This window comes from Poecilia reticulata, chromosome 14, assembly GCF_904066995.2.
Source record: "Poecilia reticulata chromosome 14, P_reticulata-male-v2, whole genome shotgun sequence".
NCBI classification, from domain to species: domain Eukaryota; kingdom Metazoa; phylum Chordata; class Actinopteri; order Cyprinodontiformes; family Poeciliidae; genus Poecilia; species Poecilia reticulata.
In genome coordinates, this window is record NC_088843.1 from 6,228,812 (window position 1) to 6,246,163 (window position 17,352).

The 17,352-nt window shown below is 38.6% G+C and overlaps 1 protein-coding gene across 1 annotated transcript in view; it reads left to right on the top strand.

The window, feature by feature from the left end:
- Positions 1 to 938: 938 nt before the first annotated feature.
- The window catches only part of stard13a (StAR related lipid transfer domain containing 13a), a 66,463-nt gene continuing 50,049 nt past the window's right edge, over positions 939 to 17,352 (top strand). The window contains exons 1-5 of the mRNA XM_081615382.1: positions 939 to 1,045; positions 2,442 to 3,470; positions 6,796 to 6,924; positions 12,064 to 12,240; positions 15,074 to 15,104. Coding sequence (XP_081471508.1) covers positions 2,748 to 3,470; positions 6,796 to 6,924; positions 12,064 to 12,240; positions 15,074 to 15,104 — 1,060 coding nt within the window. The 5' untranslated portion in view covers positions 939 to 1,045; positions 2,442 to 2,747. The remainder of the gene's footprint in view (positions 1,046 to 2,441; positions 3,471 to 6,795; positions 6,925 to 12,063; positions 12,241 to 15,073; positions 15,105 to 17,352) is intronic.

Sequence of the window (17,352 nt, forward strand, 5' to 3'; positions counted from 1 at the left end):
TTGTTGCTACCAAGAGTGGTGTAACGAAAAATTTGGTTTAAGGGTCAACAACTTTTTCACACGGTCAGCTTGATTTGGACAGCTTTTATTCTTAATTAATGAAACCGTCATTTAAAAACGTTGCTTTTTTTCGTATTTTCCCATGTTGTCTTTTCTGAAAGTTTGCTTGATTTGGATTACAAGACATATTTCTACTCTGGCAGATTTTTACAGAAACTTTTGGTTACGTAGACACTGGCATTACGTCCTCCCTCTGTGACCAGATCTCCTTTCCAACTGGACAGGCCTCAACAGGAAAATTCATCTCCATCACAAATGTCTAAATTGCAGGTTTCCACTCCTGACCAGAGACATTCCCTCCAAAATGTTAAAATTGATTATTTTCTGGCAAACCTGAGGAATTCCACAGTTCATTGACAGCTCTGCAAAAAACCATAACTTTTAATGTACTCTGCAAAAACTTGCTGCTCCTGAAACCAGGAGATGTGGCATATATTGGCAGGAGTTAATAACATTTTAAAGCATTACCTCATGCTTTGTTGAGGAATTTGCATGTGAGGTGAAAAATCCGTCGCCCTGAGCCATGTCATGCAGCGAAGAGGGAAAAGGTGCAACAAGGAGGGGGAAGAACCCGAAACCTACAGATCTGCTTTTATCCGTGACACGTTGTCATTTCTCTTCCCCTGCTTGTGCGTACTTACATATATTTCCATGCAAAACAATGGCCATTCTCCATAGACACACACACACACACACACACACACACACACACACACACACACACACACACACACACACACACACACACGCACTACAGCAGTTCAAACACCTGCCTGTGGAACTGCCCCTCTTCTCGCTGAGGTAATGTAGGAGGGAAACACATTCCTCAGCCTTTTTCCCTCCTCCCCTCTCAGTATATTACATCTTTACAACTAAATAAACCCAGTCTGTGAATCGTTTCTGTCAGTGTTGGATGCTTTCTTTTGATGTCCATGCTTCAGAATGTTGTGGCGGAAGAGGTCTTCAGCTTCTGTGAAAAAGTCTGGTATGTTCAAATCTAAATGTATCTTTTACTTTTAGAAAAACTAAAGCTCCCAAATGTTTTCATATTCAAGTGTAAATCTGCAGTGTTCTTGTGCACAGCAGCCAGATGCCTTGTAGTAACACTATTTCAACATCCTGACTTAAATATTTAATATGAGACGTGTCTCTTCAAACGGTTTCTTACGTCTCCTTACTTGTGCTGCAACAATATCTGAACTTTAGATGGTCTTTTCAAGATTTTGACCCTGATTTTAAGACTTCTTGTTGGGGAAAGGAAAAGAGCCCAGAGTCAGAGGCGAGGAAAGGGTGTGATGGCTGCAGCCAAGAATAGCAATCCACCAGGAAAAAACAATGTGTTTTAGAAAAATGCCTTTGTGAAAAAAGGAAGAAAAATGTCTGACAGCCTGGGTTGTGAAAACCAGTGTTTATGCCAATGGGCATTTAATCTGATAGATCACATTCAATCTGCAAAATGTATAAGATTTATTTATTTATTTTCCTCAGCTATTCAGTGCATCTGGCCATTAAACTGTTTTTGCATGCTCACAGATTTCTCCTGCTTTTGCTTTTTTGTTGCACTAAAATGTTTCAGATCGTCAAACAAATTTCAACATCACAAAGATAACTAGAGTAAAAACAAAATTCCAATGTGAAAATATATCTGCATTCCTTCTTAAATAGTTTATCAACTGTGCTTAATTTTGTTTTTGGTTCATTTTCAGCACACAAAATTACTACCAAAGCTGTAGTCCTGGAGGAAAATGGCTGCTCAAATCAATGACTGGATTAAATCTAAAATTTAGCATGACCCTATTCAGACCATTTGTCCTTGAAAACTCTCCAGAGTGATAAAATTCAATCAATTGTAATGAGAAGAGGGAGCCAAAATTCCTCTGCAATGATATAAAAGACTCATAGCTTGATAGGAGTTGCTACAGTCAAGGGAGGCACCAGCAGTTTAGGTGCAATTGCTTTTTCATATAGAGCCAAGTTGGTTTGGATAGCTTTCTCTTTCAATAAATAAAACCAACTAAAAGATATTATCTGGGAACCTAAGTTTAACCTAGTTGTTAAAGCTTAAAGTGCCTCCATACTGACGGTCATTTTGAAATGCAGTTACAAGGCTGGGGAAAAATGTGTTATTCACGAACGCTGCTTGATTTTACTGTGTTGGAATTTGTTGCAAATAGGTCAGAGGTTATTCACAAACAAAAACCTCAGAATCCAATATGACTGCCTTGCACCCAAGAGTTGTAGCAGAAGTTTCATTATTCACTTTCTTCTCTTTGCAAATCCAGATTTTTGTGGCTGTAACACATGCCTACTGCATATTATTTATAGTTTGCACATGTGAAAACGTGTGAGTGAGTTTGTCCAAAACTATTCTTCTCTTGCAGGAAGCCCAAAGCATTTGGGGATTACAAATGCAGTCCACACCAAGCTGTTGGCATAAGTTCAGCAGCTTTGCCTGATTCCATTCATCAGACTGCTTTAAAAATGCAACGTCATGGTGACAGCAGGACTTGCAGTTGCCGAGGAGGAGATCGGCAGTGATGGTTAAAAGTCCAGTGGTTGCACCGCCTGATCAAGAGCAGTCGAACAGGCATATTTACCCGCAGGCTGTGGATGTCTTTCTAAGTGAAGTGCAAGGACAAGTTTCCCCCCCCACCCCAATTTAACACTCCAACAGCCAACTGAGAGCCATGTCTGGGCCTGCTTCTCTCTTTGATGCCACGCTGGATCCTGTGGCCAGTCACGTTAAACACTGGAAGGATCTGAAGATCGACAGCACGTCTGGCCTCAGTCAGAGTGATTACACGTCTTCCGGATCTGCTCTAGAGGACATAGAGGTGACAGACACTGACGGTGGAGATGCTGCTCGGAGTGGTCCTCTATTTTTAGAACGGAATGTGAAACAGAGAGGAGCTGCAGCACCTGAGCAGCAGGAAGAGCGCCCCGCGGTGACGCCCCATCCTGCTGAGATCCCTTCTGCCTTTTCACCGCTCCTGGACACATCCTGTGACAGCCATCTGTTTGAGTGCGTGAACTCGTCAGAGGACACCTCACCGGACGTGCTTCGAATAGTAAAACATAAGCCAAGTGCGATTGTTTTCTGCGATTATGAAGGCAGCCATGCCGCTGTTGGGAAGGAGAGTTCTGACGGCAGGGAGTCCCCCTCTTCCTCCTCCGCTTCCAAAGAAGAGAGTGAAGATGAAGATGCTGATGTTGATGAATTCCCTGAAACTTTACAGTACAAGGAGTTTCTGGTCAGTCGCCATCGTAGGAGTTTGAACAAAAACAGAAAGTTTCTGAGGAGGAGGCCAGAGGTTCTGCCTCATGGCCCTGCAGCTGACCGGCCAAAGACCTCCAACAGCAAAACGAGACCGGAGTGTGCAGGTGGCAAGGAGGAAGAGGATACACGGCAGGTAAATGAAAACAGCTGGTATTTGTTTTGACCTCAGTATTTCATTGTATACCTAAACTTGGAGCTTTTGTCAAATTACTACCACACACATTATATTGGAATTTTAGGTGATAAACCAAGAAAAATAAGTGGGTGATTTTGCCACGACAGAGTTTTTGAAAACTTTGCTCTACAAGTCTTTTGTGGTGTGTGTCCAACCAGCTTTGCTGATCTCAATACTGACATTTTGGTCGGTTCTTCCCTTCATAAAATCAGTCTTCTGTCAAATTGAATGACCACTTCTGTGCACATTAACTGTTTTAAGGCTGCATTTAACTCTTTCCATCCTTCATCGTCTCTTGTCAGCTCCCATTCGCTGTCTGAGAAAAACATCTTCTCAGCCTGATGCTGCCACCACCTTATTTAAAGAGGCAATGAGTAGTTTTACATCAAAAATTGTATTTTGCTTGGGAGCCAAACATTCACTTTTGTTGTCAGAAACAGAGGACCTTCTTCCAGCTGTTTTTTGTGTCTGTGAGTGGCTTATTGGAGGTTTTAAATTAATACCCACACTTTACAGAATTAATTTATATATATAAAATAAAGTACGTTTTATTTTCCTTCCACAGATATGCAATTTGTTGCGATAGTCTGTTTGCGATACAGAAGTTCCAATAAAATACAATTGAAAGTTCTGGCTGTAAGGCAACAAAATGCAAGTAAAAGTTCAAGCATGCTCATGTTTTTCATGTTGCTTGTTGTTGGTCATTCTTCTTTACTTTATCAATCACTGAATGATAAAGTAAATAAGGTTCAATCTAGTGAACCACCATGAACATGAACTTTGCACTATCTGAACTTCTCTCATAATACATGTTGTACCACTAGAGGGCAGCAAAGTCGAACATTTACAGATAATTTAAAATGACCTCATTCCTGTTTAGGATCAAGACTTTCTGCATAACAATGAGGGATCTTTGTAAATAATGACCTCAATTAAAATACTGTTAATATGTGATAGATTAACTAGTAAAATGTCTTGATTTAGACTGTATGCTGTAAATAATATTGAAATATAAACATTGCAACATTAACAGCCTTTAATTACATTGTTTTTGTAAATAAATTTCTGATTTCTGCTAAGATTATTTCAGACAAAAACAACAATTTTCCCTTTTTCTTTTAGTGTAGTAAATCTACAGTTAGTATTCTTCAGAGAAAAGTGAAGATGTCCAATTAGGAGTTATTCTATCTCAGAAATACTGCCTCTAATAAATTCCTTTCATATTTTCCTCTTGCACTGCCTGGCATCTGTTATAACCCTGCATGCACCGCACCAGCAGTCATTCTTTAAGCGAATGTGTCCCTAACTTTGTTCTCACACCTGTCAGATTGCTCCCACCCCAACCCTCAGACTCTGGCACGCTCCCATAACGGTCCTCTTGCACTCTGCCCCCTCCTCTCTTCCTGAAATGAAAGGATTATCTCTGCCTGCACCTCCGTTGTGATGATGTTTCCACAGTTTGGCTGAGCAATCCCTTGCTGGAGGACTTGCAGAAAATCCTGTTTATACACCTGCTTAAAAGTTTAAAGGTTTGCAGTTGTTGTTCCAGTTACTAAGGCATTTAGACTCTTCTGGTTTTCTTACATCTCTGAGAAATAATAAATAAATCTAAATTTCTTTTTCCAAGGTCTGACACTAAAAAGCATTTACTCCCATCACAAATGGTCCAAGACTAAGATCTTTTATGGAAAACCTTCTGGGTGGGTCTGCTGTGAGACCTGGAGTTTAACCGGTAAATTACGAAAAAGTTAATTCAGTAACTGGTAACTAAGCAAATATTCATTAGAAAGATCTTTTTTTATATAGATGTCTAACTTTTACAACCACTTACTTGTCTTTTTAACTTGTTTTTTACTAGTCAAATCATTTGCAAAAACAAATTGTCAGCTTGCTTTTAGTCATAGACTTAATTTTTTATTGACAGAAACCATATCTACAGAGTATAGGAAGTAAAAAAATAATGCATTCTGGTGTAAAATTCCAAAGAACATTCAATTTTTAGGCTAATCAGAAATAATTTAATGCAGCAAAAAGGCTGAAATGTTTAATATTTGACTGTAAGACTTATCCCTAATCTAATAAACAGGGAAACGTAAAAGGTTCACCGGATACTAAATTAACCTTCACCTTCATCAGCAAATGAAGAGAAGTTCATCCCTCTGCTTAGCTTTTTCAATTGGAAATTCACTTGAAAACAGCCAACACTACACATAGTAGTAGTTATTTATAACAGCGTTTGTTTCCTTTGTATGAGTCCAATAATGAATTGCTGCTTTAAGCATCGATGAGTAAAAGGCCCTTTCCCCCTGTGGACGCTCTGGACAGAATCTTATTAACATTTCATGAACTTAGAGAGCAACACTGCTGCGTCTGTGTGTGTCTATGTGTGCTGCAGTGCATTAGCACATTTATGTGTCAGTGACTTTCAGCATGTGTACATGCTGGCAGTCATTCTTGTAACTGAAAAGCCTCCAGTGGCTCTGTTCCCCCACCTCGCCCTGGATCTGTCCCCCCACAGTGAGGGTAAAAATAGCACCCTGCTGTGCACAGACAGCCCTCTGTGCTCCTGTGCTGCGTAGGAATCTGGGGGAAGTGGGGGCCGCAACACACAGGAAATGGTTTTACTGCCAAAGCAGTTACTGCAGATATTTTTTAAGCTGGTCGACATGATAGTTTTGGGACTGGAGAAAAGGGTGTGTTTGTGAGCGCGAGTGGGTAGATGAGTGGGTGGGTTGTGTTGTGAGGGCATGCCTGTGAGTATGCATGTAGCTGTGTGAGTGAGGGGGCTGTTTTTGGACTGCAGTTCCTTCAAAGGGTCTTTATATGCTGCTATCAGCCTATGGGACTCTGGGATTGGCAACGGAGCTCAGAAACAAAGCAGTTTGTTCATTTCCTGGAAGGCCAGCGAACAAGCATCTCAGTCAGACTCAATTACCACCAGTTACTGACAAAGTACAGAAATGATTTAGACCTTTGCATAACTTTAGCACGGGCACATCCGGCATCTCACATTGTCTATATTAATGCTTACAACCTGTAGGCCTAAGCTTTGGTTTTATTCTTATTCTGCACATTCTGTTATCCTCACAGAATCTCTATTGATTTGTATCACAAGTCAGACTGAAGAACGGATCATTGAGGCAATGAAAGTTGGAATGGCTGAATGAGGAAGAGATGTGTTGCATTTAAGGTTCATCTAAAGAGGTGCACAGGAATTGTCTGTTGCCTTGAGCTGTTCTTACTTTCATTTCCACTTATTTTGGTTTTTGTCTTGTGTTCTCAGCAGTGTGACTCCATGGTCCTGCTGATGAAGAAATTGGATCACCTCAGCGAGGGAATGCAAAACATCCAAAACTCTAATTCCTGCCACACAAATGACGTTGGAGTCAAGGAGGAGCAGCAGGGCACCAAGGTAGGCCTGATTTAGATTTGCAGCACATGTGATTGATGAATAGCTTTATGAATATAGATGGTGTCGTCTCAGGCTCATCTGAGCGAAAACAACAAGGTTATGAATAGAACTGTAATACATTTTGAAAGCTCTCTGTGCTAACTTTAAACAACACAAACACTATTCTTTTTTTTTCATTTTAGTCCTATGCTTTATTCGATTTATTAGACTCTTGGTTTTAGCTACCAAGCTATTTATTTAGATAACTAGAATTTTGCTCGTACTGCATATTCATATCTTCCAGGGTGGAGAGATAAAACAACATGAAACCTCAGTGAGTTTGAAAGACAGAAGTTTGGTGCACAAATTTGAATGAATTAAGGATTTTGCCTAATCAATACAGGTTGAAAATAAATATACCCTAAATACACAGTGTGTCTAAATACACATTAATTTGTGTTTAGGTAAATCTCCCTTAGTGATTTGCAGAGACACCAGAATCACTTCTTTTGCCGTCAGCATGCTCCTGGCAGTCTGGCAGTCCAGTCTTATTTGCAGAACCAGTACAGTGTTCTGACATGGACCTGCCATTTAGGCACAATCTGCAAATGTTCAGAGTTTTTAAGGTCAGGGCTTTGGGGAGGCTTTTCCAGCAGCTTAAAGTAAGTCTGCTTTATCCCTTTCTGAAACACTCTGGATGTCTGGATGCATGTTTGTGATCATTTTCCTGCTGGAACACCCCACTGGGCCCACATTCCAGTCATCTGGCTGCATGTTCAAAATTGTTCCTGATCATCCTAATAAATTTATGTTCATAAAGGGTGACAGTTTGGGTCTTTCTCCAAGTCTTACCAAAGAGGGCAAACAAATTAATGACTGGCATTTATTACTGATTCTTGTGATCTGCAATTGTTTAATAATGGATCTAACTGACTTTTCCAACTCGTGTAAATCTAGATTTTTCTGTCCTGCAGTATTTCTCAAGTCATTAAGAGATGTTTAGGTCAGAGGAGAAATTACCAAATGAAGACAATAACAGTCTTTAAGAAGGATTTCTGATGCCTGAGGTTTATTCAATTTAAACCAATCTGATAACCTTCAGCATGAACATAAAGAAAGCTTTTATTTATCATTATTAATTTTCTAATTATAGAAACACTGCAAAACAAAACAAACAAAAAAAAACAACAACCATATGCATCGAATAGTTCAATATTTTATAATTATTTAATCACCCTGGAAAGGAGAACATCCAAAATGGACATGGCATCCATGCTCATGATGACTGCGCGTTAATTTTTCACTAGAAAAGTAAATTATAATCCGGTTGGATTTCCATGCCGTTCATGTGGTAAAATAACTGCTTCCACAGAAACAACAGATGTCAAATCATTCCTCGCTGGAGCTTTAAAGGCGTAACAAACATATTTTGTGGACCAAAAGATCACAGTGACCCTTCTGCTGTTCTTTTCCTACATGACATTCCAGATGCTTCAGTATCCTTACTGAGTGTAAATGAGTTAACCTCAAATAGCTCTCAAACCATGTAGAAGTTAAGGAATGCTCATAAAACTGTTGAAATTGCACCACAACAATCCCATTTAAGCTGTTTTGCTTGTTAGAGAAACAGCGGTGCAGTGAATTATGTTGACACATTTAGCAGTTTGCCTCATTGTCTGCTAATTCAGTGCAGAAGTGCAACGTTAATTAAAGAGCATCGTGACATGTATGACGGGACATGTAGAAATGGGATTATAGCTTGTTGCAGAACATATTTAGAAAATATATATAAAGTATTTTTTCTATATATTATTAATAAATTGGCTGCACAGTGGCACAGTTGGTAGAGCTGTTGCCTTGCAGCAAGAAGGTTCTGGGTTTGATTCCCGGCCAGGGGGTCTTTCTGCATGGAGTTTGCATGTTCACCCTGTGCATGTGTGGGTTTTCTCCAGGTACTCCGGTTTCCTCCCACAGTCCAAAAACATGACTGTCAGGTTAATTGGCCTCTCCAAATTGCCCCTAGGTGTGAGTGTGTGTGTGCACGGTTGTTTATCCCGTGTGTCTCTGTGTTGCCCTGCAACAGACTGGCGACCTGGCCAGGGTGACCCCACCTCTCGCCTGGAAGGAGGACAACCACCCGACCCCACTAAGGGACAAGGGTGTAAAGAAAATGGATGGATGGGTTATTAATAAATTTCAAGATGTTGCATAACAGACTTTTAAAAGCTGCCAAAGTTTCCTTCAGGCATCAGTCTGTTTATTTATTTTTTGCTGTACAAGCAGAGACCTGCATGATCTTTGCAAACTGTTCACCAGAATAACTCAAAACTATTTACATGCAACCTCATTGTCTGGGGAACAAACAAGTAATCAGTCTAATGTCAAAACCATCAAAGTTACCTATGGGTTGTGGAACTCACCTCAGTACATGTAAATTTACCAAAGGTGGAGTTTGCACATAAACAATTATTAAATTACAGTATTATGTAATTTAATAATTAAAATGTGGAGAGTATCGACAAGCTGCAAACCTACCAAGACACGACGAGCATTAATCAGGGAAGCAGCCAAATATCCATTGGCAACTCTGTGGAAGCTGCAGTGATTCACAACTCAGGTGGAAGAATCTGCTGGTAGAATAACTATTAGTTATTCACACTAAATGTTTTGATCTATTTGGAAGTGGCAAAAAGATATATATCGTCAAAAGAAAGCCATAAGAAATCTCTTATGCCCCAGTGGTACCAACTGAAGCCAGAGCTTGACACACAGAAGTGAATCTGGTTTGTGAAAAACTTGACCTCTTCAGTGTTTATGGTAAACATCTTAGCTGTCAGAAGGGGCAAAAACTGACAATGTCAGTAGAAGAGGTAATCAATGTCAGGTGACAGGAATGTAATGCTTTGACCGTTTTGAAAACAATGTTGTCAGTTTCAGTGCATCCAGAAGAAAATGGATCACATTAAAATTCTTTTTAGAAAACAAGCCGCAGAAAAGAACCTGGCCTGAGGTCGTACTGGACCTTCTGAGACGGTGATCCCTGACATTCACTGGGGGGGTCAAGTGGTAAAAAAAAATGTTTAACAGAAGACAATATAAACATTTTAAAGAGTCCCAGCCAGAGTCCAGACATGAACCATGTCTAAAATCCACTGCTGAGACTAAACGAGTCAAGACAAATTAGATTTTCCAACCTTAATGGGATTATTGCAGGACTAAATGCCCCAAAAACTTGTCAGCATTATAAGATTGACTTTTCATGGCGAAAACATTCAGCTATTGATTACAAAAAAAATGCTTTGGATAATTTAGGAAACAACTTTCGGTCATTTCATATCTAATGCACCATTTGGCTTCTGCAGGGATCATTTGTTGTAACTGAAAAGATCAATAAGTTAAATGACTATTAATGGTCTGTAGTTGACTTTTCATACACACTTTTAAAAAGCAGGCATGAATGAAAATATCAGGATCAAAATGCCATGTGAAACATCCAAAAAGAGAAACAAAAATGAGAAAAATTCATCTCTATTTTTTTTATTTTTGCCACAGTGGAGCACCATGCTCATCTCCATCTCCAACCACACAATGGGAGCATTAGCAGCAGCATTGTTCGTCACCATGATGGGAATCCTTTGTAAGATCAGGAAGGGAATTTTCTGAAACCAGAATCATTGTGTGCCAAAACGAGCAGAAAATGATCTCTTTATGAGTATTGGTGAAATAGATCCTCTTCTACTAAAATGAAAGTCATTCCTTCCTCTCCATCAGTTACTCATGCATCTTATCAGCTCGGTGTTTGACTGGAAGGGGGAAGCGGGAAGCACATCAGTGGGTATTCCCACTGAAGTGGCCTCAGTAGCTGAGTGGACGGGGTCAGGCTGGATTGGACTTTCCACTGTTGTCAATGAGCTCAGGCAGCGGAAGGAGAGCCAAGATTAGGGTGGGACTTTTTTTCAGAATGTGAGAAGGAGCGATAAATCGTCAGCAAGGTCTTAAATCTTGAATCGCTTCACATCATCACCAGCTTCACAAGTTACTGGACAGAAACCAGAGAAACAGACCTGCTGATGAGACGGGCAGCATGAAGACACGGGGAGCGGTAAGAGACAGATGTTTAGTCTGCTGCTGAATGGGATGAGCTATAGATCTTTATGTTTTTACACATGAAGGTTACCTGAATTAAAACATAATTAATATTTCTGTGTTGCTTACTGTTGGTACTCACTGAAAATGCAGGAGACTTGCTAAGTTTTGCAGAATTTACCCTTTGACTGATTAACATAATAAGCATTTAAAAGTTGATAGAAGTCATGTTGTTCTGGTGCTTCTCAAGTAAAATAAAACTTTAGTGATAATTATTGTGGGCTGCACAGTTGCATAGTTGGTAGCTGGTTCCCTCACCAGGTTCCATCATAGAGCTAATTATTATTAGCTCTATAAAATTAAAATGTCAACAGTAAAAATCAAACATGATCTTGAGCAAAAATACCCAAAACTGTATCATCTATGCTAAAAATGTGACCTAAATGTTTTAGTTTATAAACTCGAGGAACACCCACTGGCAACTTTTAAACTGTATTTACTGACAATGATCCAAGAGATATGATTTAAACCAGAGATGTGGAGACTGTATAAGACGTGCAGTTTTAGCTTTAAGGGAAGGGTGTCATAGAATAGTATATAAATGACAGTGTGCAGAGCATGCTCTATTATTAATGTGTTTTTCAAAAGTTAAGTTGCTCTTGGGTGTAACATCAAAACTTTTCAATTACAAGAAAAAAAATATATGTATATATAAAAATAAAGAAAAAATTAAAACTTTCTGATTTCCCAGCAGAAAAACTTCTATATGATTTGACAAAATTAGCAAACAATTTCACATAGACATTGAAAGATTAATGAATCTGCATAAACTGCTGAGCGTGGTAACACCACTGAACATTCTAGTTATGATTTTTAATATATGATATGAAATATCATGAGAAGTTTGTCAAAAATAGAACTCAGATCAATAAAGAGAACAACGTTGTTTGGTATCCACATATAAACCACATGCTTCTGCTTTCATCTGGGCAGCTAAAATCTTATTTAGGTGGACTGGATGCACATTTTTTTATTTCCTTTTCTTAGCTTGTCTTTCTCTCTCCTGTCCTTCAGAGTGCCCAGACTGTGTTCAGGATGACCGTCCGAACAGGCCCGGATCAAGGAGCCCACAAATCTCCAGACAAACCTGAGCCGCTGACCAGACGTCGCTCACGACCCTTGACCCGCAGCAGGCCACTGACTCGCTCCTCCCTCACGTCTCCTACGCATCTCCAAGCTCGTCATGCCCGGGTGAGACACTCCGGTTGCACCAGTGAGAAACTTTAAAAAACACAACCAGCCCATTTTTAACTGCTCTGATTTCGAGTTTCTGATGTAAGTCGGTTTCCGTCTGGAGCAGCGGCTCCCATGAGAACGCCACTGAGGCCCGTTTCGCTTTGCTCTTCCATACTGGCATAAGGTCTGTGATTCCTCTCAGACTTTTGGTTGCATTACAGACTCATGAAGCACTTTGAAGCTGACCTCGCACACAGGAGCTTCACAGACCGATATAAGCTGATCAGCCACTCAGCTGAGTCAAATCTGATTTCTGAGTAAAACCTTTCACCTGTTTTGGGTGAAAACAGTCACTAAAGTTCCAGTGTTTCATAAGGAATGGGATGAGGTGAAAATCTGTGGTTTGCTTTTGAGCACACTGTGACATATCACCCCCTGTCCTCATCTGTGAGTCACCTTGTTTTAGCTTACATCTTACACAAAGGCTTTTGCTGAAAAAAAAAACAACAATCTGTTATGTTTTGATATTTTCTCTGTCCTTTTGTTACATCATGTTCCTCCCTCTGCCTGAAACTCAGTCAAGGTTTCTTCTGCCCTGCTGTTTTATAAATAAGATGAGTGTAAAGCGGTGAGACAGATCTGCTCCGCGCAGCAGAATTTACAAGGTCACTTTCTGCCCAGTCAGCACAGTCACAGCTGTACTACAACCGTCAGACAGATAAAGGAGAATAAAAAGAAATGTCTTCTTTAAGCCATCATGTAGTTTTTTCTTGATGTTTTACAAAGAACACCACTCGTATGATTTTGAAAATGTAATAATCCCAGAACTATTTCAATTGAAAGCTTATTGTTAACACCCAAAGTGAAGAAATAAAACATTTTAAAGAGATTAAACCTCTTAATTTCAAGAGTGGTTAAGGGCTTAGTTTTCTAAATGACTGATATTTAAAGATAGAGAACCTGAAAGGAAGCCCATCACTTTACTTGTTTGCTATATGTCAAACCTTTGTTTTTGTGGTTTTGAAACTAATGAAAGGATGTAAACTGATCTGGGACATTTTCTGAGACACACACGTCAATTTATACCCACAGGGAGGAAAACCTTTAAAACCTGCTTTGACAACTGAGAATTTTAATACATTTCTATGATATAGTCATAATTTACAGCGGTTAAAATAGTTATTTTGTCAAATCAAGAGTCATTACATTTCTTAATTTATTGGAGTGGACTGGTCAACACACGCGATGGAACCTGAATAAATAATTAATCTATTTATTATTTTATTTCCTTCATTATGCCTTTTTATTTGTAGTTCTTAAAAATACTGAACTACCAAGGAAATAAAATTTAAATGCAGTGATGGAGAGCGTTTGAAATGAAAGAAGGAATGAATGTAAAGTTGAAGAATTTTTAGAACAAAAATAAAAATAGTTAATTTTCTGCAGAAAATAAATTATGCATGTGTAAACATGTGCAAAGTGCACAATGTGTGTGTGTGTGTGTTTTTTAAAGTGAAATACATCAAATGATTAGATATCTACATGTTGTTGAAAACATTTCCCAATAGCACAGGACTGCCAACAGTTGATTTCGTGCAACTTTTTCCATATCATGCCAGTTATGCCACGGTGGAATTCAACTGAAAGCTTTTCAATACTTCAGAGCATTAAAGAGGCTTTATGGGTGTTAGCCGGCGATGTTCGAATTGGTTGCCCAAAAAGAAGCATTAGTTCAAAGCTCATGTTGCAATTTTCAGTAGTTACCCAATCTGATGAGGTCAACAGCAAGGTACAATTTGATCATCATTTATTTATCTTATTACTCAATAAAAACACAATATTTATGCATAATCTTTTCTGGCTTAAATTCCCACCAGCTCGCTTGTCCTTTGTGTAGAGTGTCTCCAGATTTCACGAAACATTCTCTTTAACTTGAAACCCATCATGAGCATTCTATGTGAATGGACCCCGTTGCAGAATACTGTCGTTTGTGCTCAGCTTATGTTTTACTGAGCAGGTAGGCAGGCAGAGGGACAAGCAGGGGGCGCTCAATTTGATGCAGGGGTGGGTTTATTTTCCCCCTAACTGTGACTGATAAAGCACAGCTGTGCAAACGAACTCTCCCTCCCTCCCTCCTCCTTAAACACACAGACATACACACACCTACACATTTAAATAAATGTAACGTTTGAGTATCAGTATGACTTTTAGGCATCCTATTTCCCTAAAAGCACATTTCTGAAAGTGTGTCTCGGAACAAATAGATTTATTAGCCTCAGTCAGAAAGAAGGTGGATAATTAAGTTAAGCTTTAGTAGCGGCCATTCAACATAAGGTAGCAAGAGAGCAGGTTGCTAGAGATGACCTGCTGAAAAAAGAACCACATTCATCATATCATACAGACTTTAACCATTATATCCTCTTCTGTCCATCTTTATATTTAACCTTTAATGTAATATTCTGTTTCTGCATCTTCATCTCTCACTCTAAAGAGAGGACACGGGTAGATTCAATCACCTGCAAAAATCTTTTCCCATTTCCTCAGATCTAACATTATATTTTAGGATTTAAGCCAATCCATGAAAGGAATGTAGCCGCATTAACTAACTAAAGGAAACAACAAGTAGTCCACATATTCCTCCACTTAGAAAACGAGTTTACAAAGAAATGTAATTTTCCCAGCATCGCTGCTGTTGAGGTATGACCAGACTGATTAAAGCGGGGCACAATGTCGCGTTTACATTCCCAAAAGCTTTGGAGGAAATTCACCCTCTACTTGTATATTTTGCTGCTTCTATTTCTGTACTTATCTGTATTTCTGTCTCCTTCTCTCTTCTTTGTCATGCTAGGTTGCTGCAAAGATGACCAGCGGATCAGCAGGTAGGATGATCTTTAAAGTGAGAGTAGGAAGTCTTACTGTTTTTTCTGCCGGGGTAGGTTCGCATCCTGCATCCTTTTTCTTGGACTTTGTTTCCCCATTTAAGGATAAAACAGGACTTGTGGGAATTTCTCCTCTTGCGTTTCAAACCTCAGTCACCACAGCACTGCAATGCAAACACACACTTTGTCCTATAAACAGACACACGCATATTTTTGGAGCAATAACTACTGCTGACAGCAGAAATCACACAACATTTATAATGCCGTGTAAAATTATTCACCAACCTTGCACTTTTTCACGCTTTGTCATGTTACACTCACACGATGTGTTACATTGTTGCTAAAACTTCATGTGACACCAGGAAGTTTTTATCTGCTTCCACGATTAATTACTCTGCTCAGATTAGGTTAAAGGTCAAGTTTAGGTAGATTTACTTTTCAATTACATGATTTAGAACAGTGTTTCTCAACCTTTTTTGGGCCACCGCCCCACCAGCCTTTATCCAGGTCCCTCACCGCCCCCCACCAAAAAATTTGTAGGCTACTTTGCACTGACCATTATTTTATCATTAATATTGCTATCACTATTGTAGATGTTTTGATTTTTATGCTTGTTTCTGCATTTATCATCAAAACTAATTTCCCAGAGAACAAAAAAGCCATAGGAATAGAAATTAATTTCACTGGTGTTTACGAAAAATGTAATGAACGTTCAAATTAAAATCGGTAGACCTAGCAGCAGCCAATCAGAGTGGAAAAATATTCTTATTTTGTGCCATTTTCTAGTTGTTAAATCTTCCACAAAATGACCAGATAAAAGATGAACAACATGCCAGTTTAAACTTTGAACTATTTGCAAAACGACTGAGCTCTGCAACATTAAAACATGGATAGAACTGTAACTACATTAATCATAACTCTTCTTCTCTTCAGTGTTTCTGTGAGTTTCTGGTGGTGCAGCTCTGTGCTGCCTTCAGGAGAATGGGACATCAGAGCATCATCCATAAAACTTCACCCACATGGCATTTATTGTGCAAACCAGAGCTTTCAGTGGAAAAACTAAAGTTCCAGATCCTTTTAATGCCATACAAATATTAGACAGAAACATGGATTATATCTTTATATGGAAATGTCTGTTGATTTATACATTAATAGTTTTACTGGACAGAAGAACAAATCTGGTTCTTAATCAAATCCTAATGAGTCAAATTGAAAGTGTCATGGAGTCATCAGCCTCATGACATTAACATTGACATTAAAAATAATATTGAAGAAATAAATATATCAAATCTAATTTAAAACATAAGTGATCAGTTATTTACTGTTATGGTCTGTAAGATATATTTATTGTCAGTACTAGATATAGTTTCAACAAACCCATGGCACTTTAACAATATTATTTTACCTTTTATGTGGAAATAGTGTCTGTTTATTCTTGCCATACAGTCCTCTGTATTAATTATTGCTCGAAAGGTTTTGCCATACTAGCTTATTCCTCTGTATTTAGTTTCTTAGTTTATTCTAGCATTTTCTTCTTCATTCTTCTTCATTCATTTCCATTTAGTTTCCTTTGATTAGTATTATCCTCTCTTGGTTTATGGCTATGTCCACTTTAGTTTCTTTCCTGTTGCTACATTTATTTTATCGTTTATTGACTCAAGACCCAACACTCTGGATGAGCTTAAGGCTATCGAAGCATCCTGGGCCTCCATAACACCTCAGGAGAGCCACAGGCTGATTGCCTCCATGCCACACCGCTTTGAAGGCTGGAAAAGGATTCCTGACCAAGTACTGAGTGCATAACTAAACATAATTATTTGAAGGTTGACTTTTTTGGTATTAAAACACATTTCTTTTATTGGTCGGATGAAATATGCTAATTTTTTGAGACAGGGATTTTGGGTTTTCATAAACTGTATGCCAAAATCATTAGTATTAAAACAATAAAAGACCTGAAATATTTCAGTTGGTGTGCAATGAATCTAAAATATATGACAGTTTAATTTTTATCATTACATTATGGAAAATAATTAACTTTATCACAATATGCAAATTTTTTGAGAAGGACATGTGTGAATATATATATATATATATATATATATATATATATATATATATATATATATATATATATATATATATATATAGTGTTTCACCCCTATGTATTTGAAGGGGTACTGCAAAGTGTTGCAGTACTTTGGTACGTTTATCTAGTATCACTAGATAAACAGATCAGGAAAAAAGTAAT